We start from the raw sequence: 26,507 nt of genomic DNA, 5'->3' as shown, positions 1-26,507 counted from the left end.
TGCTTCTCACTCTGAGATTTCTCAAAATGCCTTGTCACAAAGGAAATAGAGCAGACAAGCATACTAGAGAATGCTCTAGGCATTGATAGGAAAGATGTGTAGCCTGGGCTCAGTGGTAACCTACTTTCCCAGGGTTCAGATAAGTACTGACTGCATTTGGGGTGCCGAGACTGCAGCCTTAGGAGAAAATTAAGCAGCTTTCTTCTCTAACTTTCCTGGGCTTCTTTCCAAGCTTCAAGCCACTCTCTTCCCTTCAAAGCTCACCTGATTTGTCTTTCATCTGCTAACAGTGATTTCTCTCCCTCTTTCAGTTCATAAAAGCTTTTGTATGTATTTACCTTTGGAATTTTTTTGCTGATATTACCCCTAATCCTTTCCTAATGCTCAGGACTCAGCTTCAGGGTTACTTTTCTGAATTTTACAATTCTACATTGAGATGTTAGCGTAGCAAAGAGCACTGTCATATAAGATTGTCAGGTAAGGATTACCACTACCAAGTTGTATGACTGGGTAAAAATGACTCCTAATTGGTGAAAGTTGCAAAGAGAGAGACTTCAGCCTGAGAACCTTTAGCTAGAAATGTCCACTAATGGGATGGCTGGTGTGAATTAGAGCACTAGACTGTCTCTGTCTATTCAGGGGCTCTTGCTTGATGTAACATCCAGTGTTCACTGTGTTACAGAGTACAGTTGCTGTGTTGCAGAATGTTAAAAACCTCAACGTGTGTTCCCTAGGCGTTGGGCTGATGGTCTTTGGTTTGCTGCTGGGTGGCAAGGAGTTTAATGAGAGATTTAAAGAGAAATTGCCAGCGCCCATCCCTTTAGAGTTCTTTGCGGTAAGTCAGCTTCCAGCAGCATATACCTATCTATTTCTGTGCGGGGGTTTAGAAGTGGACCCGGGAGGAGGAAATTCGACCTCTTTTCTCTCGCTTCTGCCAAGAGAAGGTTGGAATTTGTCAAGGGGAACTTTTACAAATACACTGACAAAAGAAGAAAAGCATTAAAGCAGTCATGGATGATTTTTAAAATATAGCTGAAGTCTGTCCATAAAAATGTGAATGTAAATTATCTTTGAGTGAAATTATGGAGATTTTTCATTTTCAAAGTTTTTATTGTCTAATTGTTTTATAATGAACATATAAACTTTAATAACCTGAAAAAAATAAGCTGTTTCCATTCTGAAAAGAGCAAATGACAAAGGTTCCCAAATTTTCTTGGTTCCTGGCACTCCTAGGCCAAAAGAAATACCTAACTAATAGTTCCATTTACTAAGTAGTAAGGTCCAAACAACTTCATACATATTTATGTCTAACAACTTAACTGTTTGTAAAAATAATGCACATAAATTGAAATAAAATATATTTTATGAGATTCTTAAAGTCACCACAGTAATTTATTAATGGATGTGTATGGCAGCTGGTGGGCACTTCACAATCCCTCAAACCTGGGAATCAGATGGACACCACTACCATCATTTCCTGTTCACTTTGATTTTTGCATGGTACCTGCTTTTTTTATCACAGTGACCACTGAATGCCCAGCTTTGCAAACATGTGGTGTGACTGAAAGGAATGTAGTAGGAACTAATATCGAAACTGTGAACTACCTCAAACTAAAAGTTTGCATGGTGTTTGACAGGTGTCACTGTTTTCCTTGAAAGTCATGTCCCACAGTGTCCTGGTGAGTTCTCCTTGGGAGCCTGGAGCACTTTGGTGTATGGTTTTTTTTTGTTGTTGTTGTTGTTTTTAACATCTTTATTGGAGTATAATTGCTTTACAATGGTGTGTTAGTTTCTGCTTTATAACAAAGTGAATCACTTTGTCATTAATCACATATACATATGTTCCCATATCTCTTCCCTCTTGCGTCTGCTGTACAGTTTGGGAGCCACAAGGAGAAGAAATAAAAAGTATAGTTGTCTGATCCAAATCTAGCAAAAAGTTCCAGCCACAAAAACCACTGGCTCGTATAGCTCACAAAGAAGCCAGTCCCTTTGACCCTTTTCCTTGCTTTCGTCTTGTCTATACCCGAATAGGACTGTCTCTCACTGTTTTAAGACCTGTTCTCTCATTGGGTTTGAGTCCAGAGTTCCTGTTTCCTCTTGGAGAACAGCAAGAGGTTCTCAGCTCCTTCGCATGGCAGTGGAGAAAGGCAAGCCCTAATCATGAAGTAAATGATGAAGACTGACTTTCCTGGCTTGGGTTCCTAGTTTTGTCCACTTTCCAGATTCCCTTTAAAGTTTCCTTCATGTTTTCCAGGACAGTGGTTCTCCAGAATTCTATCATTATAATTATGGTTGAACCTGTTTTTTGTTTTCTGGGTTTTTTTTTAAACTTCTTATCTGTATGCTCCTCAGAGCAAGGGAGAGGGAAGCCATACTGGAAAATTTGGGACAGAATCTTCATAACTCTCTTTAAACATATAGTTCCTTTCTTATCATAAAATTGTTTGGGGTTCTTCATTCTATTTCACAATGCATCTGTTTGTGTTGGTAGGAAAGCTTTGGTTTGAATTTATTTATCACTGCATAAAGTTGATGCTCCAGGAACTTGAGCTATGTGTATCCTGTAGATTTGAATTTTCTGGGCACTCCCCCAGTTTGCGATGCACAACAGATGCAATTAAGGGTGACAGACATTGCAACCAACAAAGAAGGGGCATTTCATCATAGCGGCCAGAAGCAGCCACGCCCTTGGTTTCTCAGGCTGCTGTGTCTGATAATGAGCTTACCTTCTTCTTGGTTCCCTGCAGCAGCCCCCTTTGATGGGGGTCTGGCTCCCTTCCCTGGCCAGCCCTATGCCTTCGCTCCTGGATAACCCACTCAGAAAGTTCTACAAGCAGTGTTTCTTTGGGATGAAGAAAGTTGCTGTCTCTCCTTCTGTTATTTTTCTCTTCTTGTAGCTCACTAAGGCTTGTACTTTACACACAGACTGAATCTGTGCCCCGACAATCCAGGCAACCTTATGTACAAGGACACTCTGTGATGGGCGGTTTCACCCTGACCCTGACTCGGCAACAGACATGGGAGAAGATAGCCATGGAGTGCTGGTGGAGGCCTCTAACCACCTTGGTGCTGCTGTCCTGGAAACATGAGTCCATAGGAAGATTGTGCAATAGATCCAAACCTACATGTTATAATGATACACTGTCACTGTACCACCCTCACAATACATATTTCATGTCCTTTATTTGTGCCACCTTGGCCAGAGCCTCATTTTACCTGCCCCAAAGGCAAAGCCAACTCCTGAAAGGTTTTATGGCTTCTTTCTGTTTGTAGCCAACTAACCAAATGCCTCAGGATGGAACAGAACAAAGTAAAGAGAAAAGAATTCCAGGCCACAAGGAGATTGTAGAGTCCATTTTAATTTTGTGGAGAAGGGTCATTAGGAGAAGTTAGAATTGCTGGAAGCTAACTATAATTCTTTTTTAAAAAAACCGAGAAAGTGAGAATAGATCTGGCTTGGCTAACAAGTTCTTTGAAGCTTATTTTTGTGGCATTTGAATGTTCATTTCTAAAGGTACGTTTGGTTTTGTGTCTGTTTCAGGTGGTTATGGGAACTGGCATTTCAGCTGGGTTTAGCCTGCATGAATCGTACAATGTGGATGTCGTTGGGACACTTCCTCTGGGGTAGGAAAATAGTTTCAAGTAACTGTGTAACTTAAATAATCAAGGGATCTATTATTGCTTCTAACTCCTGCTTTAGTATTGCAATGAACAATCTATTTTTTTCCTACGTATCAAATATCTGAGGGTTTGGGGGGTTTTGAGTTTGGTTTTCTTGGCAGTGTGTATGGCGGGGAGCGTGGCTTATTATGGTTAAAAAAAATAACATAAAACTTAACCATTTTAACCATTCATAAGCGTACAGTCCAGTAGTGTTTATTCACATTTTGAAACAGATCTCCAGAACTTTTTCATCTTGCAAATCTGAAACTATACCATTAAACAATAACTCTCCATTCTCCTTTCCCTCCAGCCCCTACTTTCTGTCTCTATGAATCCGATTACTCTAGTACTCATAAGTGGAATCATACACTTCTTGCCTACTTTGTGCTTGGCTTCTTTCATTTAGCATAATACCAAGGTTCATCCATGTTGTAGCATGTGACAGGATTTCCTTCCTCTTTAAAGCAGAATAAAATTCCACCTTATGTATATACCACATTTTGTTTATGCATTCATTTGTTGATGGACATTTGGGTTGCTTCCACCTCTTAGCTATTGTGAATAATCCTGCTATGAGCATGGGTGTGCAAGTGTCTCTTCAAGACCCTGCTTTCAGTTCTTTTGGATATATACATAGAAGTGGGATTGCTGGGTCATATGATAGTCTGCTTTAACTTTTTGAGGAACCTCCATAATGTTTTCCAAAGTGGTTGCACCATTTTACAGTCCTACCAACAATGGCATGTGGTTTTTCGTTTTGTTCTGTTTCCTGTTTAGCATTTATCGGTTTTTTAGATCTCTTCCTGGGTAGCTTTGGAGCTAAAAGCAAAACGACCTAAATCTAGCCTGCCACTTAGTAGCTTTGTGACCTTGGGCAAGGTCACTTATCCTCTCAAAGCCTCAGTTTCCTCCCCTGCTAGGTAAGCATGGTAATTAATGACTATCTCAAGAGCAGTTGTGAGAGTTACAGGAGAAAATGTGTCTAAAGCGGCCAGTGTAGCATTTGGCATGTGCAGTGCACGTTCAGGACATGTTAATTGAAAGTTCTGTGGCTCATTATTTCAACCAGGTTTCTAGTTTTAAATCATATATTATTTCTTTGCTTCATCTGTTTTTCTTTTACCTAATTCTACATTTTAAAAATTTTACTATTATTTTTATATTTGGAGGAGTGAGAGTGACTGTGAGCCTCTCCTGGCCTCACTCTGTCCCCCTCTGATACTCTGGCGATCTCTGTACCTCTCTGCGTGTCTCTGTCTTTCTGTTCCTGGTACTGTCTCTTTCTTGCCACTCTGTTCTGTCTTTCCAAAAGAAGAGTCAGACATTTGCCCAGATGCTGGATATTGACAGGACCTGGTATATTCCATCAGGCCTTGCCCCTGGAACCACCTAAGAATCTCCAGGGAAGCACAGGCAGCAGGAGTTGCTCTTTAAGCCAGAGTTCACCCCAGGGAGCAGGTGTTGAAGGAGGAAGCCTGCATTCAACTTCAGCGTATTGCTGTCATAAACGTGTTACCTATGATTCAATGTAAAGGTATAACACAGTGATAACCCTTGTTTTTCTGTTTGCACTTATAATTTTTTAAGTACTTTTATACCCACCATGTCAGTTGATGCTCACAATTAACACTGTTGATATATGTTATCTTCATTTAACAGAGAAGAGAGTTCATTTATTCCCATTTATTCAGCATATGTTTATTGAGTGCCTATTATGTGCCAGGGACACAGCAGTTAAAAACAAAAGTGAACATGCAAGCAAAAAAGCCTTTGGTCTCATGGAACTTATATTCTACTAGGAGAGATAGACAGTACATCAATAGTGAGACATGCTGTGAAGACAGGGGAAGCCAGGTAAGAGATAGGGGGGGCTGGGGTTGCTCTTTTAGGTAGGGTATCAAGGAAGGCGACATTTGAGAGACGTGAGTGAAGTTTGCTATGTCCCAGCCTGGACCCAGAACTCAGTCTTCTGATACCCAGTTGTGTGATCTCTCCATTACCTCACACCTGGCTCACTAACATAATTCGTCATGTGATAAACATGTGTCTTTGGATCCAGTAGATAACCCTATTCAATAACTAATCACAAATAATCTACTTGTGAATTCTCACGCTTAGATTTCTCCTTTTAAAAATTCACATGCCACTATCATTCCTACCTAATACCTTCCTTTCCCTATTGCATTATACCCAAATATGTTGCTTTCCCTCTGTATGTGAGAGCTAAACTTTTTTTAAAAATAAATTTATTTTATTTATTTATTTTTGGCTGTGTTGGGTCTTCGTTGCTGCACGCAGGCTTTCTCTAGTTGTGGCAAGCGGGGGCTACTCTGCATTGCAGTGCACGGGCTACTCATTGCAGTGGCTTCTCTTATTGTGGAGCACGGGCTTCAGTAGTTGTGGCAACGCAGGCTCTAAGAGAGCTAAACATTTTTTTTAAAAGTAAGAACATTTTACCTTTTTGAAACTTGGCTTCCCAGAAACCTTATCTTTCTGGAACTTTGCCCCAAACCAGGCAGGCAACCAATAATGCCTCCCTAACTTCCTATCTGTATACAGTCATACTGCTTCAGTGATCTGTGAGTCTCACTGCCGAAGAACAGTGGCTTATAACAATGTCCATTTATCTGCTCACAGTTTGTCAGTGTAGGTGGGGCTCAGCTGAGTGGTTGTCTCACTTGGGGTCTCTCAGGCAGCTGCAGACTCTCAGGTGACCAGCGCTGGAGGATCCAAGAAGGCCTCGCTCACATGTCTTGACAGCTCATCTGCAGTGGCTGGAACAGCTGAGGGCTGGCTGGCATCTTGCCTCCATACGGGTCTCCAGCAGGGTAGCCAGGTTCTTTATGTGTCAGCTCAGGGCAACAGGACAGAAAAGCAGAAACTGCCAGGCTGCTTATAGCACTCATACAACATCACTCCCACCACATTCTGTGGGTCAAAGCAAATCACAAGGCCAGCCCAGATTCAACCAGAGGGGAAACAGACCACATCTAGATAGGGGAGCAGCACACACAAGTATGGGAGGAATTGGTGGTGGTTGTATTTGGAAACAAACTACCACATTTATCTACACACACACACACACACACACACAAAAATATGTAATACAGTGTCCAGAAAGTGACACCTGACTGTTAGAAATGCCATTCATGGCAATATATCATGTTCCTTGGTTTACTTCTCTTAACTCATTGCAGCATACATTCTTTTCTCATATTGTTCCTCAGACCCAAACCTGCTGCCAGGCCTTCTCTCCTGATTAGTGCTTACGTAGCAAAGTGCAAGGAAAAGACAGTAAGTTCTGTAGTTAGACCCCCTGGGTATGATTCTGTGCTCCATCTTCAGCAGATTACTTAACATCCGCAAGCATGCATTTTTTCACGTATAAATTGGGATAATAATGGCACCCATCTAAAAGGATTGTTGTGAGGGCAAATGAGATGACATATATCAAGCATGTAGCACATAATCTAGGCTTAACATATGTTAGGTTCCTTTGCTCACCTCCTTTTCCCTTACCTCAGAACCTGAGACAGCCCCGTTGTCACTGTGCTATGACACAGTATGAGAAATAGTGTGGAGAGACGGGTTCTTTGTGGTTTTTGTTGTACTTAATAGATGAGCTGTTTGACCTTGGACAAGTTACTTGACCTCACTATGCCTCATTTTCCTCATCTGTAAAATGGGGATTATAATGGTACCTAGCACACAGTGCTGTTGGAGATAGATAAACACAGAACCTGGTGCAAGAGGAAGCACCTGATGAATGACTGTAACAGTAATAATATTGTACATCAGTTAATTGATATTATTTAGCCAGGTGCCTTGAATTGGAGCAGGTGACTTTGAAAACCTCTCTTGCCCCTTCCCCATACCATTCTGGGGAACACCTTTTCTGTTCTTTTAGGACAAAGGTTCCAAACTATAAGAATGGACCACAAAAATTAGGTTCCCCATTGGGGAGCTCCAGGAGCCACACTTTTGGCCCCTCCAGATTCCCGAGATTCCCAGATGTAACCCAAGGAGTATAATCTGCTGCTGCTCTTTTCCCGTGTTAGCCACTCACCTAAAGGGATCCAGGGAAGAAGCAGGGTCCTTACGTCAAACAGCAAGGGAGAGCAGTGAGTACCTAGTGTTGCCCGGACAGTAGTAATTCTCTGGTATGATAGCCCTTGTCCACCTCCCTCCTCACCTCAGTTTTTGGTTCAAATGTCTTGTGGCATCTGAGCGCTTCGCTGACCCTCTCCTCTTCCTGCTCTGAGTCTTACTTACACCTGCCACACGGGGTGCCGTGAGGTATGAGGTTACTCCTTTTCTAAATAAAACGGCATTTGATCTCTGCTGATAACCCATTCAGGTAGAAAGCCGGCACTCTGGGGTTGGGGCCTGGAAAGAACTTGTGTATCAAAGAGGGCCCTGCTTTTTGCCAAACGAGTACCCAAGTGTTGATCACCTCATCTGCAGATAATGCCCCCCTACAATGCTCCCCTCTAGCTGCATGTTTTTTTCCAGTGGTCACAATGCCCAGGTTAAAGTCAGCTTCACCTTTCAGGTTGCTGCCTCCGGCCAATCCGGACACCAGCCTCTTCCACCTTGTGTACGTGGATGCCATTGCCATAGCCATTGTTGGATTTTCAGTGACCATCTCAATGGCCAAGAGCTTGGGAAATAAGCATGGCTACCAGGTTGATGGCAATCAGGTAAAAATCATTAATTTCCTGCAGATGTTTCCTGGTGGCACAATCATCTTGCTCTACTAAAGGAGACAAACTGGATTTCTCCATCTTGGTAGAAAAAAAATTAGTATGGTGATGGATGTATTTATTCAACACTACAATTTTTTCGTGGTTTGTGTGCCTTAAATCATCAGAACACTGAGGTAGACTCCTACCTCACCTCATCAGTAGGTGCAATCTCCACTCTGAGGTTTACAGTTTGCCATACTCCTCTAGGTGCTGTCCCTATTTTTAAAGCTCACAGACTGAGAATCTAACATTTTTCCAGAACCATTTTTACTCCACAGGAAGCCTTCTCTTTGTTCACTGAACTTTGAGTTTATGATTCATCACTTAAACTCCACAATGCATTCTTTGCTGCCTTCTTTTTTATAAGGTAGCTACAGATAAAGTATTTAATCTGAATACCATGAGCTATTATTTATTTCTAAGATAAATACCCAGTGTGTATTTATCTTAGAAATTCACACTGTATGTCTTTTTTTTTTTTTTGCTGTTTGTGGGCCTCTCACTGTTGTGGCCTCTCCCGTTGCGGAGCACACGCTCCGGACGCGCAGGCTCAGCGGCCATGGCTCACGGGCCCAGCCGCTCCGCGGCATGTGGGATCTTCCCGGACCAGGGCACAAACCGTGTCCCCTGCATCGGCAGGCGGACTCCCAACCACTGCGCCACCAGGGAAGCCCACACGCTGTGTATTTCTAAGAGGAGACTAGACGCTCCATATTCATACGAGACACAGTAATCCATCTAGGAAAACCGGAAGTTGCCCTGAGATCAGGACTCACCCACTGGTCCCAAGGAGGACACTGGCATGGGTTCCTTGATGAGCAAGAGCCCAGGCATTTAAAAGATGCCAGTAGTTGTATTCACCAATAACTTTCTCTTAAACAACAAAAATATTTTGTCCGTTCTGCTGCAGTTTTCTTTAAAAACAAAGACATTATTTGTGTAGAGTGTGTGTTTGGGAAAGAGGGGGCTAGGTGGTGAGCGCAGCATTTACCTCCAACACAATAAAAATTCAAGGTGTTTTTCTCCCACCTTAAATTATGCATTAATTCCTGTTTTGAACTCATGCTAAACAAATTCTTGTATCTGGAAGGAGAATGAAGTGACAGTCTATACTGCTGAAAATGTGTGTTCAATGGGCCATCATGCCTGGCTTCCTGAAAAATAACTGATCTCTTTTGTGCTTTGCTTCCACGTGGAAAAGGAGCTCATTGCCCTGGGACTGTGCAATTCCATTGGCTCACTCTTCCAGACTTTTGCAATTTCATGCTCCTTGTCTCGAAGCCTTGTTCAGGAGGGAACTGGAGGGAAGACACAGGTGCGTATGCAACTGGCCTCCAAGGTCTGGTGATTTGGGTGATAAACTTTAATCTGTTGATTGTATTCTGCCTGAAGATCCATGCTCCAGTGAGCTGTGTATGAATCAGAGAAAGGCATGATTGGTTGAAGCAAATCACAAGGAACTGAATCTACAGAAAAGGGGTATATTCGCCAGTCAAATCGAAAAATTAAACAACACTCCCTGCTACCAGTAAACCTCAAAATTCAGACATAGGATGTTGTCATGAAAGCCTGAGAGTGAGTATGGGCAGGATGCCAGCACCACCCAATAGACCTTTCTGCTGTGATGGAAATGTTTGCTATTTGTAACTGTCCAGTATGGCAGCCACTAGCCACAGGTAGCTCTTGAGCACTTGAAATGTAGCTAGTGCAACCAAGACCTGAATTTTTAATTTTATTTAATTTTACTTTTTAAAATGTAAATAGCCACATGTGGCTAGTGGCTACCACTTTGGATGGCAGAGTCTTATCTGAACTCTTCTGGCCCCTGTGAGTCTTGGGTCAGCACCATACATCTCCTTTCCCCCACCCCTGGCACGGGCATTTCATTCAGGGTATTTAAATATTTCAGCTTCTGTTTTAAAGCTGTATGAGGAACCAAAACCTCAGAAAGGGAGTGGGAACGAGTTACAGGTTTATGTAATGGTATGGATGACTTATGTGAAGCCATATCTTCCCACAGTGATTATCAAAAGACTAAGACCAACCTATGCCCCACCTCTTACTCAGGTGCCCTAAAAGCCCCTTCCACGTGTCTTCTCTCATTCAGCTTGCAGGTTGTTTGGCCTCGATAATGATTCTGCTGGTCATATTAGCCACTGGATTCCTCTTTGAATCATTACCCCAGGTATGTAGCTTGGACTTGGTGTGAGGTTTTCTCATGTATAGAGATTTTGCTATTTTATTTGTTTATATTTTTATGGCTGTCTCATGGGTTTTTACTGTAACCCTAGTGAGGTGGTATGAGAAAGGGCCAAGGCTAGGATCAATATCCTGTTCCACAATCTGCCAGCATTTGGGACCTAGGGAAAGCCATCTCAGCATCTTTGATTCTCAGTTTCTTTATCTGCAGAGTGGAGGTTTTGGTTTGGCTAATCTCCAAGGTCCTTCTCTCTTTGATCTTCTATGACCTTATACTCCCATTAAAAATTTGAGATGACCTACACTCATAAAACATTTGGTTACTGGAACATTTAATCCAGTAGAGCTCAGGAATGCTAGAGCATAGAGAAAATCATAATGCAGGAAGACCATGGATGAGATAAGTCCTTGAGTACCATTTAATTCTGAACCTCTTGACCACCGTGCAGGTTTGCTACTAGGATCTAAGCATGGTTTTCAAGGCCCATTTTTGCTCACCAAGTCCTGAAAATCCAGGTGTTCTTTTCTCCACATGTACCGTCACTGCCGTGTAGGAAGGGAGCAGGGAAAGGACGGTGGGAGGGCAGCCCCAGGACAGTGAGGGACCAGCGGAGGGGTCTGTGGATACACGAGGAGAGGCATGTGTGAATGTGCTGTGTTTCAGGCTGTGCTGTCGGCCATCGTGATCGTCAACCTGAAAGGAATGTTCATGCAATTCTCAGATCTCCCCTTTTTCTGGAGAACCAGCAAGATAGAGCTGGTAAGTAACAAAGGTGATGGCTGGGTGAATGTGTCATAGCAGCAAATGTATTGTTGCTGATAAAAGTGTGAGAAAGATAAGTTACTGTGGCCAGTTATTATATGCAGTATCCAGTTAGGCAACAAGGCTAGGTACTCTGTGTGTGTGTATGTAACTCTTAGGAGATTTTTCACATGATTCAACCTGAAGCTTTCTGTCTTTTGTGTAGACCATCTGGCTTACCACTTTTGTTTCCTCCTTGTTCCTGGGATTGGACTACGGCTTGATTACTGCTGTGATCATCGCACTGATGACTGTGATTTACAGGACACAGAGGTGAGCGCACAGATTGGCAGGGGTGTGCGTCCTGCCTGAGACTGCAGCGGTGCATTTAAACGTAGATCAAAGCTCGATCTGGTCAAAGTAAGCTCCTTGGTTACTTCTGGTCAGCATGAAAGGGAGCTGAGGACTCATGGGGCTTGTTGACTAAATAAACAAAATGCCAAATGAAAAACTCAGTATGATCATGCTAGATGCTCTACTCTATCACAGTTTATAATTCCATCAGTGGTTTTCTTAAAAGAGCCTAATTTTTCTCATGGTTCCTGCCATTCTGGCCCCTGTGGCACCCTGGCTTATTGACCCTCTTGTGAGGGTAAATGAACTGTGTGTTCTTGCAGTCTGCTTTGGCACCGGGTGCTGACAAAGGTTTTGATAACGTGGAGCAGACGCTGACACCAAGTTATCATATGTGGGGCTTCAGCTGTTCCTTCCTCCACCCTGAAATATTATCACCTGTCATCTCTTCTCCTAGTATGAAGCTGAGCCCAATAGGGAAGGTATAAAATAACTTTAAAAAAATACTCTGTTCATGATAAATAAATAAATCACTATAAAGAAAAAAAAAAGGAAACATCATGTTTTCAAATAGCCTGAGTTTGGAGTCAGACAACCTTAGGTTCAAGTCCTGGCTGCACACTCTATAAGCTCTGTGATTTTGCGTGACCTTTTGGAGCCTCTGTCTCTGCCTCTATAAAATGAGACTATTACTTGCTACCTCAAAGAGTCACAGTAAGGTTCAAATGAGAATAATGCACATGAAACAGTGCCACACACATCCTGTGCACGCAACAAATTTAACACGGGAGGAATGAAAATGAGGTTAGTCTGATTTTGCCTGTGGTTGCAAATCACACAATAGTTCTTAAAGTTTTGATTGTGGTATATTGAAGGGCTGCTAGATGGAAATGATGGGATGCTCCCCACTCTACAGAGTAGGAAATGAGCATTTTCCTCTTCAGAAACGACATAGAGGGAAATGTAAACAACATGTGGAATCTAAACTCAAAAATTACACTGTTTTTAATAACAAACTCTACCCTTTCACCCACTTTTATGTAAAAGAAGTTCACCCCCCCGTTTTGTTTTTTTGGTTTTTGTGTTTTTGTTTGTTTGTTTTTGTGGTACGTGGGCCTCTCACTGTTGTGGCCTCTCCCGTTGCGGAGCACAGGCTCCGGACGCGCAGGCTCAGCGGCCATGGCTCACGGGCCCAGCCGCTCCGCGGCATGTGAGATCTTCCCGGACCGGGGCACGAACCCGTGTCCCCTGCATCGGCAGGCGGACTCTCAACCACTGCGACACCCGGGAAGCCCTCCCCACCGTTTTTTATACAAGCATTATTAGTACATGCAAGAGTTATTTATCTCAGAGCTTTAGTGAACATCATGGTTTAAAAATATCTATATCCTTTAACAAGCCATGGCATAGAATTGGAGATTTTTTTTTCACTTTTTGGTTTATTTTTTACCCAAATAATAGTTTATGATTTCTTATCATAAATTTTAAAGTTAGGCAGGTTGTTTTTTAAATGCTCTGCTTCTTTTTCTCCCCCAAATAATTAACTAAAGTTCATTTTTAATGTTCTGTCCCTGTTGGTGATGGTGCTGGGTTTTTGTAGGTTAGAGTTTGGGGAGCCAGTACCAAGGCTACGTGTTTATTTTCATCTGCTTCGTTCTCTGTAATTAGGGCATGCTGTCCAGAGAGGGCTAGTGCTTCAGTGACTTTGCTTGTCTTCCAAACACCCAGATTCCCTCAAAGCCCAAGAGGTTAAGGGACAATCAGTTCATCAACAAATAGTTCCTTATGCCTCCTCCATGCAGGCGCTGTGGGTGATGCTATAAATGTGATGGAAATTCAGTTTTTGCCCCCAAGTGGGGGCAAAACATATTAAAATAATTATAATCTTACAATCTTAATTGGACAGTGTTTTTTGAGGGACTACTAGGTTCCCAGGGAGATACTAGACTCTAGGGATATTGCAGTAAATAAAACATGGTCCTTCCCTTCAAAAAGGCTGCACTCTCCTAAGGATGACATATACATAATGATAATGATGATGCTAATCATGATAATGAAGTAATGGTGGCACTAAATTATTGTTGTTAGTTATGCGCCTGGCTGTGTGCGAAGATCCACGCTTTATGTCATTTCATCTTTCCAGCCCAATGACTGTTAGCAACCCGTTTCACAGATGTGGAAACTGAGGCCTAGATCGATTGAGTAACTTGGATCACACAGGAAGTGGTAGGCAATGATTCAAATATGAGTTTTTGTGAATCCAGAGGCTAACTCTTAATCAGCATTTTATAATCCATCTTCAAGAAATTGGAATACACAGTTGTAAGTGCTTCAGTTAAGTGTAAGAAAGGTACAAGTGATAATAAGCATAAGAGATGGCCAATTAAAACCCCATCAGAGTTCATAAAGAGAGACTTTCTTGCTCCTGGGGTGATGAGGGAAGAAACAAGGAGTATTTAGACCTGAGGAAGTGGGATTCCAGCGCACTCCAGCTGGTCAGGAAGGCCTTTTCCTCATCCGCCTGTTGAAATCCACGTAAGTTTAGACCCCGCTCACCCAGCCCGAGAGATGCCAACTCCCCTGTGTGCCCGCAGCGGCACTGTGGTCCTCCAGCACCTCACACGTCTCCCAGTAACTTGTGTACTTGTGTGCTCCCTGTGTCTGCTCGCTGGCACTAGATTGCAACATGTGGACAGCATTTCGAGTCTCGTATGGAAGGTTTTCTCATAATTGGGAACTCAACTGAGAACCTTGCCTCTCATCTCCAGTATCAGTCGTTGGTGTTCTATTTGTCCACAGACATCACTAGACTGTGAGCACCTTGGTTGTGTACGCAAGGTTCCTAGAGCCCAGTACCAGCATATAGTGTGTGTTCTCTGAATGCTTGTTGAAGGAATCCAGCTAGAAAAACCCCTGATATTTCTGCTATAGATTCTAACTCACAAAGCACTTGCACGTAGGCGCTGAGAGCACCAGAGCATAGTAACAAGACCATGGAATGTCCGTACAAGACCTTGAGCCATATTCTGGCTCTGCCAAGCTCTCTGACCTTGAACAGCTCGCCTAACCCCACTGGACTTCAATTTCTCTTCCACATGACAGCAGAAATAAGCCCAGTAGGATTTTTTTCATGGGCTATAATAAGGTAATATCAGGTGCTTAAGAAGTAGTACCTGTCATCATTTCAGTATCTAATTTGAGCCAGACTGTCCTATAAAAAGAATTCGGAATTTGTGCTTTTAAAAAATAATGTTTAAAATCTATTCACACCAGACTTCAGAAAATTTTTCTATGCTGATTTGAGATTTTTTTCTCCCCACACCTTCTGTTGACTAAGCCCCGCCCACTGCTCCATGAGTCAGAGACTCTTATTAGAGACAAAATGAAAATCCCCTCTCCTGCTTTAGAATTAAAACAGGAAGATAATTCTATCTACCCAGTAATATGAGATCGAGTTACACATGTCCCTGGCCTGGTTTGAACTCTGCACAATTCTTTTTTGCCCCCATCTTTAGATGCCTGAGTCTTTTGTCTCCATCAGGTTGTGTGTGTGCTATCTGGATGGTATGTACACGATGTGTGTGTAGTGTTATGTAGTGGGTATGTACGTGGTGTGTGTATGTGCTGTGGGTGTGTGTGTGTGTGTTGTGAGGTGTATGTGTTGTGTGTGTATATTGCGTACGTCTTGGGGACGTGTGGGGTGTGTTAGGCTTGGAATGGCACTGGGAATGGGAATATATGTGGAGCCCTTCTGAAAAGGCACCTTAAAAGGATCAGGTATCCCTGAAGTCACTAGCAAATCCAACGTGCAGAACCTCGTGATTCCGTCAAGTCCTGCACATCAGCACATTGGTATTTTAACACGCTCCTTCTCTGTCTTCAGTCCGAGCTACAAAGTCCTTGGGCAGCTTCCTGACACTGATGTGTACATTGACATAGATGCGTATGAGGAGGTAGGACCTTTTTCTATCATTTAAAATTGTTGTAAGCATGTGATGTGACTGGCCAACTAGATATTATTTGTACTTAGGACAAAGAGTGGTGTGGAGAGCAGGGAGGTGTGGTGGTCAGAGCGAAAAGCCTGAACTTCAGTTTACTATCTGGATTCAGTTTTACAGTTTATACTACACATCAGTTACACAACCTCCTAATATTTATTTTTCCTCTTTTTTTAATGAGGATAAACATATTCTTGGACTTAAAATATGTGTTTACAAAATACTGAGACTGTTTGCCAAGGTGGTCTGTATGGGCATGATTTCCTTCTGCTGAATTTAAACTGGTGGTAAAATACTAGTATTAGCAGTGTAAAATGTAGGTGGTGGGGCTATGGAATTCTCCTTCATTTTTTTCCTGCTTCATTTTTTTAATTTATAAATTTATTATATTTTATTTATTTTTGGCCACGTTGTGTCTTTGTTACAGTGCGTGGGCTTCTCATTGTGGTGGTTTCTTGTCGCGGAGCACGGGCTCTAGGCGCACCGGCTTCAGTAGTTGTGGCTCATGGGCTCTAGAGCGCAGGCTCAGTAGTTGTGGCGCATGGGCTTAGTTGCTCCGCGGCATGTGAGATCTTCCCAGACCAGAGCTCAAACCCGTGTCCCCTGCACTGGCAGGCAGATTCTTAACCACTGCACCACCAGGGAAGCCCTCCTGCTTCATTTTTAATCGTTAAAATTATAGCTCGGAGGCCACTCTTCATTGCAGTGCGCCGGCCTCTCAATGTCGCGGTCTCTCTTGTTGCGGAGTACAGGCTCCAGATGCGCAGGCTCAGTAGTTGTGGCTCACGGGCCCAGTTGCTCCACAGCATGTGGGATCCTCCCAGACCAGGGCTTGAACCTGTGTCCCCTGCATTGGCAGGCAGATTCTCAACCACGCACCACCAGGGAAGCCCCAGACAAAGTCTTCTTAAACTAGTTTTATCTGTTTGTTTTGGTTTATGCTTGGGAAGAAATTCTCAAACTCACTATAAGATATTAAGAAATCAAACTGGTGTTAGGATTGCTGTTTTATCCCCCTTTCTAAAGAATTATGTGCTGCGTTACTTGTTTCCAGCTGCATTCTAGAGTTCCATGAGGCTTCTTGATAAAATTTTCACTCTGTTTCACTTGGTTCCGTTTTCACTCCTGCCTACATTTTGTGAATCAACCAGTATCAACCTCTGTTCATTTTATTTGGCTGCTTCTCACAGTCTGAGTGGCAGCTTCCCCTTTCCTATCCACTTCTCTTGTTTAACATATTTCAGTTTCTTCTTTGTACTGTATGGTAAAAATGAAACAAAGAAAGACTTTTAAAAGAAATGAAAAGATGTGCATTTTTAAAGGCTCTCTGCTCAGCATGCATTCCTCCAGAGCATGAGTAGGTCAGCTAGAGTGACATTATTTTATTTAAACACTGTCAGAGGGCCCTTAGCAACTTCTGTATTAATTTTCAAGTTAGAAGAGGGAGGCAATTGCTGTTTCGATTCTGAAATATTTCCATATATTAAATTCACTAACGTTTTATTTCTCAGGTGAAAGAAATTCCTGGAATAAAAATATTCCAAATAAATGCCCCAATTTATTATGCAAATAGTGATTTATACAGCAGTGCATTAAAAACAAAGGTGAGTCACAAGAAGCTAAGGGTGATTATTTCTGAGGAGGGAATCTGAGGATTGATAGGCATGGGGGGGGTCACTTAAATGTCTTGGTATACCTTTTATACTATTTGTTTTTCTCCGCCTCTTTTTTTTAATTGTGGTATAATATACATAACTTAAAGTTTATCTTTTTTGTTTTGTTGTTTTATTTTTCTTTACATACCTTAAAATTTATCATTTTAACCATTTGGAACTGTACAAGTCAGTGGATGGAATTTAGTACATTCACATTGTTGTGTAACCAACACCGCTGTTCATTGTCTTTTATCATATGCATGTATTACCTTTTCAAAAATATTTTTTTTAAAGCGAAAAACTAATTTTAAATTTCTTATTCTTGGGTTCCTTTGATCATGATTAGGACTCCACCCCACACTATCCAGCAAGGAGGAAAACCTTCCAGTCAACCCACAGAGTCTCTTAAATATAAGAGTCTGAGAGATCTAAGTTTGAAAAATGCTACTTTAAAATTCTCTTTAATATTTAGCTTCTGGTTGTCTTGAATCAAGACCAAGAATAAGAAAAGTTACCACTGTTCTTTTAATGAGGGAGTAACCCAGTTCAGGGCATCTGAGGGAAAGGTAGAGCAAGGGTTATGGTGATAATTTGGCATAGAAAACAGTCAGATGGAGACATTTGAAGATTAATTGCTTTGGGTGGGTTCCTGGAAGCCAAGAAGTGATTTTTGCATATATTGCCCTTCTGTAAAGACTGGAGTGAACCCATCCTTCATAATGGGAGCAAGAAGAAAGGCCATGAAGAAGTATGCTAAGGAAGTTGGAAATGCCAACATGGTCAATGCAACCGTCGTCAAAGTGGTGAGTGTGACCCCTTCATTGTAACTTTCCCTTGTCTCTTGATCTGCAGTGCCCCCCACCTTTATTCATGATTGAAGTTTTAACACAGCGTAAAGTCCCTAAAGTAGGAAAGCTTAGAAACAAGCTGTATCCTTTGTATATTAAAGATACATGGTAAGGTCAGTTATGAGAATGCTTCTGAAATAAGTAGTGATAGGAGCCCAGGAAAACATGGTTTTAAAAAATAGAAATCACACAGTACCTTAATAAATGTTACCATTATTACTTTGTCAGAGATTCATTCAGCTGATAGTAAAAAAAACCCTCAAAGACTGGTTTTTGCTGTTTGGGCTTATGATAACTGTGGTCTGTCATGTTGAAGTTAATGGGACTGTTTTAGAAGTTAGGGGAAAATGTATATGATAACTAAAGAGAGTGGATTTCATTGGACAAAAGAAAAAGAGGAAGAGGAGGAAGAAAAAAAGAAACCGCTGAAACTGAATATTGTATACATATCCTTTTTTGTCATATTACAGGGCTAGGATATAGCAAATATTTTGGAAACGGTCTGGTATAGTCACAAACTTGAGCACATGAGGACTAATTTTTCCCTCATAAATCTTTCTCAGAACCGAAATATGAGTTGTTCATAGCACTCTGGTTTGTTTTGATTTTTAACATAGGATGCAGAAGTAGATGGAGAAGATGGCACCAAGACTGAGGAAGAGGAGAATGAAATAAAATATCCCCCAATAGTCACCAAGAGCACACTTCCTGAGGAACTGCAAAGATTTATGCCCCCAGGGGATAATGTCCACACCGTCATTCTGGATTTTACGCAAGTCAATTTTGTTGATTCCGTTGGTGTAAAAACTCTGTCAGGGGTAAGCATCATCTTTAACAAGTCTTTTAATATCTCTGTGCCCAGTCTCACTGTCAGTAAAATCAGGGAATTGAACTAGGGTCCTTTTTCAACTCTCAAAATTTTGTTGTTGTTTTTCAACTTTTGATTGTGGAAGATATCGAAAATATACAAAATAAAGAGCAGAGTGTAATGAACCGCCGTGTAACTATCCCTCAGATTCAACTATTATCAGTTCATGGTCAGTTTTGTTTCATTTATCCCCACACCCATTTTCTCCTTCTCTTATTTTGAAGCACATCCCACTCATCATATAATCTATAAATATTACAGTATATATCTCTTCGAGAAGATTCTTTTAAAAACCATTACCATAATACCTTTATTACACTTGAATAAAATTTGACAAGAATTCTTTGATGTTCCAAATTATCACTGTTATAAAAATCAAACAGAATACAGATTTTTAAATGATTAGTTCAAAATGCATAATTATTGAAGTGGAGTAGCTCAAGTGAATGAACCAGAGCATCTTATATCCCTAAATACGTATTGGTAGAAAGAAACTTGCACCTTGCAGAGTCAAGAGAAATTAAACTTTATTTCAACATTATTACAGATTGTAAAAGAATATGGAGATGTCGGCATTTATGTGTATTTTGCAGGATGCAGTGGTGAGTACACTTTTAGAATGGGAGAAGTTTTAACATTTTGGTTTTGTTTCTGTTTTTTAAATAACTGCATTTGGAAGTATTTTCCCTTAATTTTAGTTTAGGTGAAAATGAAAATTATTCTTCTGAAAATCTAAAGCTAGCTTTGAAGTTTGCCACTTACAGCACTCACATCCCTGGGTTACTTGGTGGTAGGCCTCCTGCACTGGAGTTGGAGGAAAGGAGCTAATAAACCACTGTTCAGGGCTGGCATATTTTTTAGTAATTATTTATGTAATGCCTGCCATAAACATAGTTATATAAAAACATTTAGGTTTTTCCAGACAATGCCTGCTCTTTTTGTTTTAATATAAATTTTGGCTAAAACAGTGCTTGAACATGAAATTCACATAAAGGCATCACTTTTCACCTACCAAAATGGCAAAAATCAAAAATGTTTGACAGCAGGCTCTGTAGGCTCACTGTGGGACGACAGGAGCCCTCAGACATTGCTGGTGGGAGTGCAAACTGGAGGCAGCCTCTGTGGAGGGCAGACTGGCATTTTCTTTCAAAATTACAAATGCATTTACTTTTAACCCAGCAAATCCAACTGTATGCTACACACGTTAAAAATAACACATGTACGTGGTTAATGATCATAGTACTACTGTCTATAAGAACAAAACACTAGAAAATATTTTTTTTTAAAAAAAGAAAAAGAAAGTATTATCAAACAAAAGGGACCAGTTAAATAAACGAGGGTACATTTACACCATAGAATAATATACCATGTAGGGTAAAAAAGTAATTTTTATTATATCATTTAAATATTTAAACTACATGAAAATGTTACTTTTTTTAATGTTTAAGACTAACACCCAGAGTGTGGGCTAATTTTCTTTTTTTTAGTTTATTATTTACTGATTTATTTTATTTCTTCTTGGCTGCATCAGGAGTTAGCTGTGGGATCTTTGTAGAGGCATGCAGGATCTTTCATTGCAGCACGCAGGCTTCTCTCTAGTTGTGGCATGCAGGTTTTCTCTTTAGTTCTGGCGTGCAGGCTCCAGGGCACGTGGGCTCTGTAGTTTGTGGCACCCGGGCTGTCTAGCTGAGGCGCACGAGCTCAGTAGTCCTGGTGGGCGGGCTTAGTTGCCCCGCAGCATGTGAGATCTTAGTTCCCCGACCAGGGATCGAACTACGTCCCCTGTATTGGAAGGTGGATTCTTTACCACTGGACCACCAGGGAAGTCCCTGGGCTAATTTTCCCTTCTTCTTTTATAGCACAAGTCGTGGATGACTTCACTCGAAATCAATTCTTTGAAAATCCTGCCTTACTGGAGCTGCTGTTCCACAGCATTCACGACGCAGTCTTAGGCAGCCAAGTTCGAGAGGCACTTGCCGAACAGGAGGCCACAGCTGTTCCTCCCCAGGAGGACTCTGAGCCCAATGCCACTCCGGAAGCTTAGACGAGGAGCTCAGCCTGTGATGGGGTATGAGCTTCTTGTGAAATTACTAACCTACACACTTTAAATAGTAGACACTAAATGTTTTTTTCCTAAGGGTAAATACTAGTAGTAGGTAAATACTAGTAAACACAAGGCTTGATTTGGAGGGTGAATGACGCATAGCAAGATGTATCTTACTTGTATTTTTTTAATGACTATTTCAAAGATATTATTAGCCTCTTGCCTGCATTTATTGTGTAGTGACATTTCTGTTACTCTTGAGTATTATCTTTGTGAACTTAAAGAATTTATTTAAGTACTTTATACACAAATCAGATACGCTGTCACCAGATGGGTAGTAGTTCTTTGCTTTTGTACTTGTTGATCTATAGACTTTCTGTAATCAGTTATCTCACAGAGGAGGCAAACCCACAATTTTCTAGAAGTTCTTCTTTTAAAATAACCATTTATTGTTACAGGAGCAATGTAAGTACATTGCAGAAAATTAGAAAATATAGACAAACAAAAATAAGAAAAACATTACATTACCAGCAAAGATTATTGCTAACACCTTAATGCATGTCCTTCCAGATCTTTCTCTATCCATATATATTTACATCTTTTAACCAAAATAAGATCACACACTACATAGTGTTCTGTGACCTGTTCTTTTTCAGTCATCCATCTCTGCTTTCTCATTCTAGAACATGTTTACCTCAGACCATATTCAAACTTCCCCAATTATCTCCACAGTTGTAGTTGGTTTATCCAAACTAGTATTCATTCTGTGACCTTACACTACAAATGGTCATGTCCCTCTAAGTCCCGTAACTGTGTCTTAATCTAACACTGTCCCTTTTTTGATGACGTTGACTTGTTAAAGGGAGTTGGGGCAGTTGTCCTGTAGAATCCCATCTTGTGAGTGTGTCCACTCGCTTTTTCAAGGTGTTATTTAGCTTGTCCCTTTATTTCCTGAACTACCTATGATCTAGAAGTTATGTCTAACTAAAGGCTTCATGAATTTGAATAAAACATTTCTTGCTAGAATGTATCATAGAGGAGACACATGCTTCAAATCGCATCACAACAAAAAACAAGTAATATCTAGTTGACCTACCATTAATGATGCTAAAATAAATCACTTGGATTAACATGACAACCAATCCCCCAATTATATTTTCTCCTTTGTGACTAGTGAGTTATCTGTATGGTGTTCCTTTGGCATTGAATGAATGCCCAGTTCTCCATTAGCCATTCACCCAGGGATTTTAACGTCTAGTGTTAATCCTTGCTTAAAGCAGCAATTTTATTAAGGTGTGTGAATTTTCTTTTCCAATTCTTTCATTTTTTTCTGCATTTATCAGTTGGTGTTTCTGTGTAAACTACAGCTTTCCCTCAACTTGAATTATTTAGTCATCCTTAAATATAGTTCTTACTGGAAGGGCAGGTTAAATTTTTTTTTTCCATTTAGTTATCAACTTCAAAGTAAGGAGTTGGTTTAATAGACGGTGACGAATTAGGTTCTTTTTGATTTTTCCTTTCCGTATAATTATACACTCATGAATTGTCGTTTTAATGTGTTTCAGTGCATTATAGTTACTCTTTTTGGTGTTCAAATTGTCACACCTGTGGCCAGTAGGAGGCCCTAGAAGGTTTGTTGTTGTTGCTAAAAGTGATTTACCACATATTTTAGAAAACTGACTCCTGGGTATAATTTTAATACCTTCCTTCTAAGTCCATAGAGTTAGTTAATTCTTCATCAAACTCAGTTTTAAGCCGATGAGTGAGTAAAATGCTGTTTGAAGCATTTTCTCTACAGTTCTTCAAAAGGAGTGGGGAGACCTTTAAGCCAGTTTGTCATCAGAAGTTCCTGCGCCTGTAATTCTAACCACCTGCTCACTCCAAATCACAGCACAAGTATTAGCCAACCTGCCTAAAGCCTCATCTGCTAAGATTTCCTGCTAAGAGTTGTTTTTTTGTTTGTTTTACGTGTTTCCTTACTGACTCCTTGTTTTAGTTTTCATGAAGAAAACACTTCCAGGGAAAAGTGCATCAGGAAAGAAGTAGGTTAGCATGGGTTTAGTCCAAACCAAACCCAATGGCTTGTTTGCTTTAAGTCTTATCAGGTTTCTCAGTGACTTTACTAATTTAATTCAGAGTAGACCCCCGCCCCTTTCTAATCAATACTTTATCTAGATCTAGAGTGAAATTAGATTTGCAGTCAGTTATTTCCTTTGCAATCATCAGATACATCTGCATTCTGATACAGACTGCCTTCTGAAAGAGCATGTAGTTATAGGACCTCAGCTTATACTAGAAACTTTTATAAAAGGGCTTGTATTGTTTCAGCCATTAAAGTAGAACTTAAGGATTTTAAACAATATTATAAAATATTTTATTTCATCATCTTTAACACCAGTCTTCAGTAAATGCTTTACACACAGCAAATATTCAAGTCCTGATTTTTGATAGATTGAAAGCAGTATACAAAAAAAGTACTTGTCTATAGCTTACAAATTTGTATTTAACTTTTCTGTCCTTTAATTTTTAACCTATTTTGAATAGAATTCTACCATGTACATAGAAAGCATTTAAGTCTTACTGAGGGGTAATATGTTTTTGTTTTGGCATGCCTCTGATATCATAAGAATGTATTTCAAAATGTATTCTATCTATATGTAAATATTTTGGAATGTTTTACTTAGAGTTATTTCATACAGTGGGAAATTTCCTGAATTCTTTTACTTACAATCAAGTTTTGTCTCTACCTCCTTCTTTCTGGACCTTAAATGCTGCTCGTATATACCTTTCTATGTTTTCCAGCCCTGGTTCAAATTCAGATTCTTACTGCCTTCTCAAAAAGGGCATAACCCACACTGATGGATATAGGGGCTAGACTAGCCTTATTTTATGGAAATACGGGAAAGCCCTGTTTCCAGGAAGGTCCCATATAGTGATGTTATCTTTCTCAAATCCTGTGCAACATGACCATGGTTGTTCTCTGTCTCATGACTGGATGGAATATGTTTGCAAACAGTTTTGAACCAGGGCCCGGGAAACTCCTCATTCAGGTCATAGACGCTGACTGTACAGTCATACGGCAGCTGAGAGTGGGATCTCAATGCCAATCTCATCTGCAGTGGGACTCAGAGAAAGAGTGAAGGGTATGAATCCTCTGCAGGCTCTGGGAGAAGCATTTTGTAGTTTTCAGGTAACATCTAAAATATCCATGTGGTTTGATCCTGTATCCTTACCTGTTTAACAGAGAAAGGAGGTGCCTGCCTCCAAAGATACATGTTGAGAAAATGAGACGGCCCTCCGGTGTGTGTGGAGAGGGTAGCAAACCCAGAGAATCTGCCCCAGAGTGGGTGGGTGTGTTGTCCTGTTTGGGGAGTGGGGGGCGAGGGGGTACCCTTGTGTGGGGCTGAGGGAAGGAAGGGTATGTGGTGAAGATGACTTTATTATGTCTGCCCCTTTAATTAATTCAGATTCTAAAATCAAACACAACTTCCTTGGTGTGAGCCTGTATGCTTCAGTGAGTGCAAAAATGCTGTTGGTCCTTTTTTTCAGCAATGCTTTTAGGATTCAGTGGTGTAGATTCTTGATAACATAGATTGAGTGCTGATAAAAGTTGGTTTGAGGACTGATAAAAGTCTTATCTAATTCTCCAAACATAGCTAACCAAAATGTGTGCAGTGATTTTGAAACCCCTCAGATCCCAGCAGCAAAATGTTCAAAAGCCAGGACTGCACCACCAGGTAACCTGCCTGCTTACTGACTTGGATTTAAACAAGTTTGAGCATCTCAAAAACCCACTCTGCCTTTAAAAAAGGCTTACCAGGTTTTTCATTGTACTGGTGTATAGCATTTCAGCTTTACGTAACAGATGAACCTGAGCTTTGTGAAAATTAAATTTTATAGATCTAATCACATTTTTTAAATGCTTTTTAAAAGTTTTTTTTAAAGGATCGCTACAGTATTTTTCTGAAGTCATAACCCTTTGTATTGATTTATCAGCATGCTAATATGTATAAACATGTATGTCTGTACACATACATATACACGTGTTTATGCACACACATATTTTAGGTGGAGGGAGTTACCAGTGAATGTGTATTTTTTCTTTTTAAATGGGGTACAAACATGCTAATCTAGATAGTGTTGATGCTGTCTGCATACGTATGCCTGGGTAGAAACACCCAGATTTTTCAAATAATTCATTGTGCATCGATTTGATGTGTGGCCAGTTAGATTTTCATCATGAAATTGAGATGTCAGGATTATTCACAGCCTATGACACGTTAGGCCTGAGTGAGCACCACCACGTAACCAATTTGATTTGTCTCACATTGGAGCATCTGATGTATGTGGCAATATGAACAAGTGGTAAGACTTGAAGGAGTGTGTTCTCAATGCTTACATTGATCAAAACAGCACAAAAACATACATCTTTAGTCATTCACTTATCAGCATAACCTGGAAATGGTTCGCTTTCATACCTCATGAAAGACTAGGGCAGGATTAGAAAAAAAAAAAAATTTCTCATCAAGTTCACAAAAATGAAAAGAGAAAGAAAGGATGTTGGTTGGATTTTATGAACAGCTTTATTCCGCTTTAAAACTTTCATATTTTAAATATTTCAGTGCAACACAGCATTTTCTATGTTGTCAACTTTTTCTTTTGTGAATTAAAATGTATCCATCTCTATTTTGCATTACTTGTGAATACTGAACTACAATAAAAATATTCTTTATTGTGTTTGGGTCTCAGTGTTTGGCAGGGGCCTGGAAGGGGGTAATTGTGGTGGAAGAGGGGAGGAAATTTGGTGGTGGCTGTACAAGAAATAATTTTAAAGAGCTTTGTTTAAGAGTCTAATAAAAACTTTTATTTTAGAAATACCTCACTGTAGACCAGAAGTCTAACGGGAGCTTTACTGAAATTTTAAACCATTAATTTATAAAATGAAAATAAGTACTTTTCTGTATAAAGCCAATTCCAGATTTTCTAAATGAGATTATTATATGTGTATGTTTTTTTTGCTTTACTACTTCGCTAGTCATTAAAATCAACAATTCTTCTTGATTAATTTGAAATCAACTCAAATGGCAAAGCAAAACACATTACATCAGATGCTTCCTACACTTTAAACATAGTTTAGCCAAAGCTGCTTTATTCAACGTTGTAGGAAAAAACCTGTCAAAACACATGTGAATCATGTGCCTGGCTGGGCCACTGTGATGAGGGCAGGAGAGCATAATGGACGGGACATCGGTGATGGAGCTGTCAAACCCGGTCTTGAATCCCAGCTCTGCTGCAAGGAAACGAGGTAGGAAAATTCTGCATCTGTTAAATCTACGTCACTGGGCAGATGGGAAGATAAAATGAGATAATATATGTACAGCACTCAAC

General features: G+C 40.6%; 1 protein-coding gene across 5 annotated transcripts in view; it reads left to right on the top strand.

The window, feature by feature from the left end:
- The window catches only part of SLC26A5 (solute carrier family 26 member 5), a 30,145-nt gene extending 9,026 nt beyond the window's left edge, over positions 1–21,119 (top strand). The window contains exons 6-18 of one of the 5 annotated variants that reach the window (XM_059074515.2): positions 683–835; positions 3,545–3,627; positions 8,219–8,366; positions 9,613–9,726; positions 10,519–10,596; positions 11,275–11,370; positions 11,579–11,685; positions 15,590–15,659; positions 17,216–17,308; positions 18,055–18,162; positions 18,825–19,025; positions 19,623–19,677; positions 20,935–21,119. In XM_059074515.2, the coding sequence (XP_058930498.1) occupies positions 683–835; positions 3,545–3,627; positions 8,219–8,366; positions 9,613–9,726; positions 10,519–10,596; positions 11,275–11,370; positions 11,579–11,685; positions 15,590–15,659; positions 17,216–17,308; positions 18,055–18,162; positions 18,825–19,025; positions 19,623–19,677; positions 20,935–21,119 (1,491 nt within the window). Of the gene's footprint in view, positions 1–682; positions 836–3,544; positions 3,628–8,218; positions 8,367–9,612; positions 9,727–10,518; positions 10,597–11,274; positions 11,371–11,578; positions 11,690–15,589; positions 15,660–17,215; positions 17,309–18,054; positions 18,169–18,824; positions 19,026–19,622; positions 19,678–20,934 lie in introns of those variants that run through there. The other 4 variants (XM_067041695.1, XM_067041696.1, XM_067041697.1 and 1 more) reach the window with 4 other exon arrangements.
- Positions 21,120–26,507: the final 5,388 nt, after the last annotated feature.

This window comes from Kogia breviceps, chromosome 9 (genome assembly GCF_026419965.1).
Source record: "Kogia breviceps isolate mKogBre1 chromosome 9, mKogBre1 haplotype 1, whole genome shotgun sequence".
Classification (NCBI taxonomy): Eukaryota; Metazoa; Chordata; class Mammalia; order Artiodactyla; family Physeteridae; genus Kogia; species Kogia breviceps.
The sequence above is the reverse complement of the archived record's forward strand: the minus strand, read 5'-3'. Positions and strand labels throughout refer to the sequence as shown.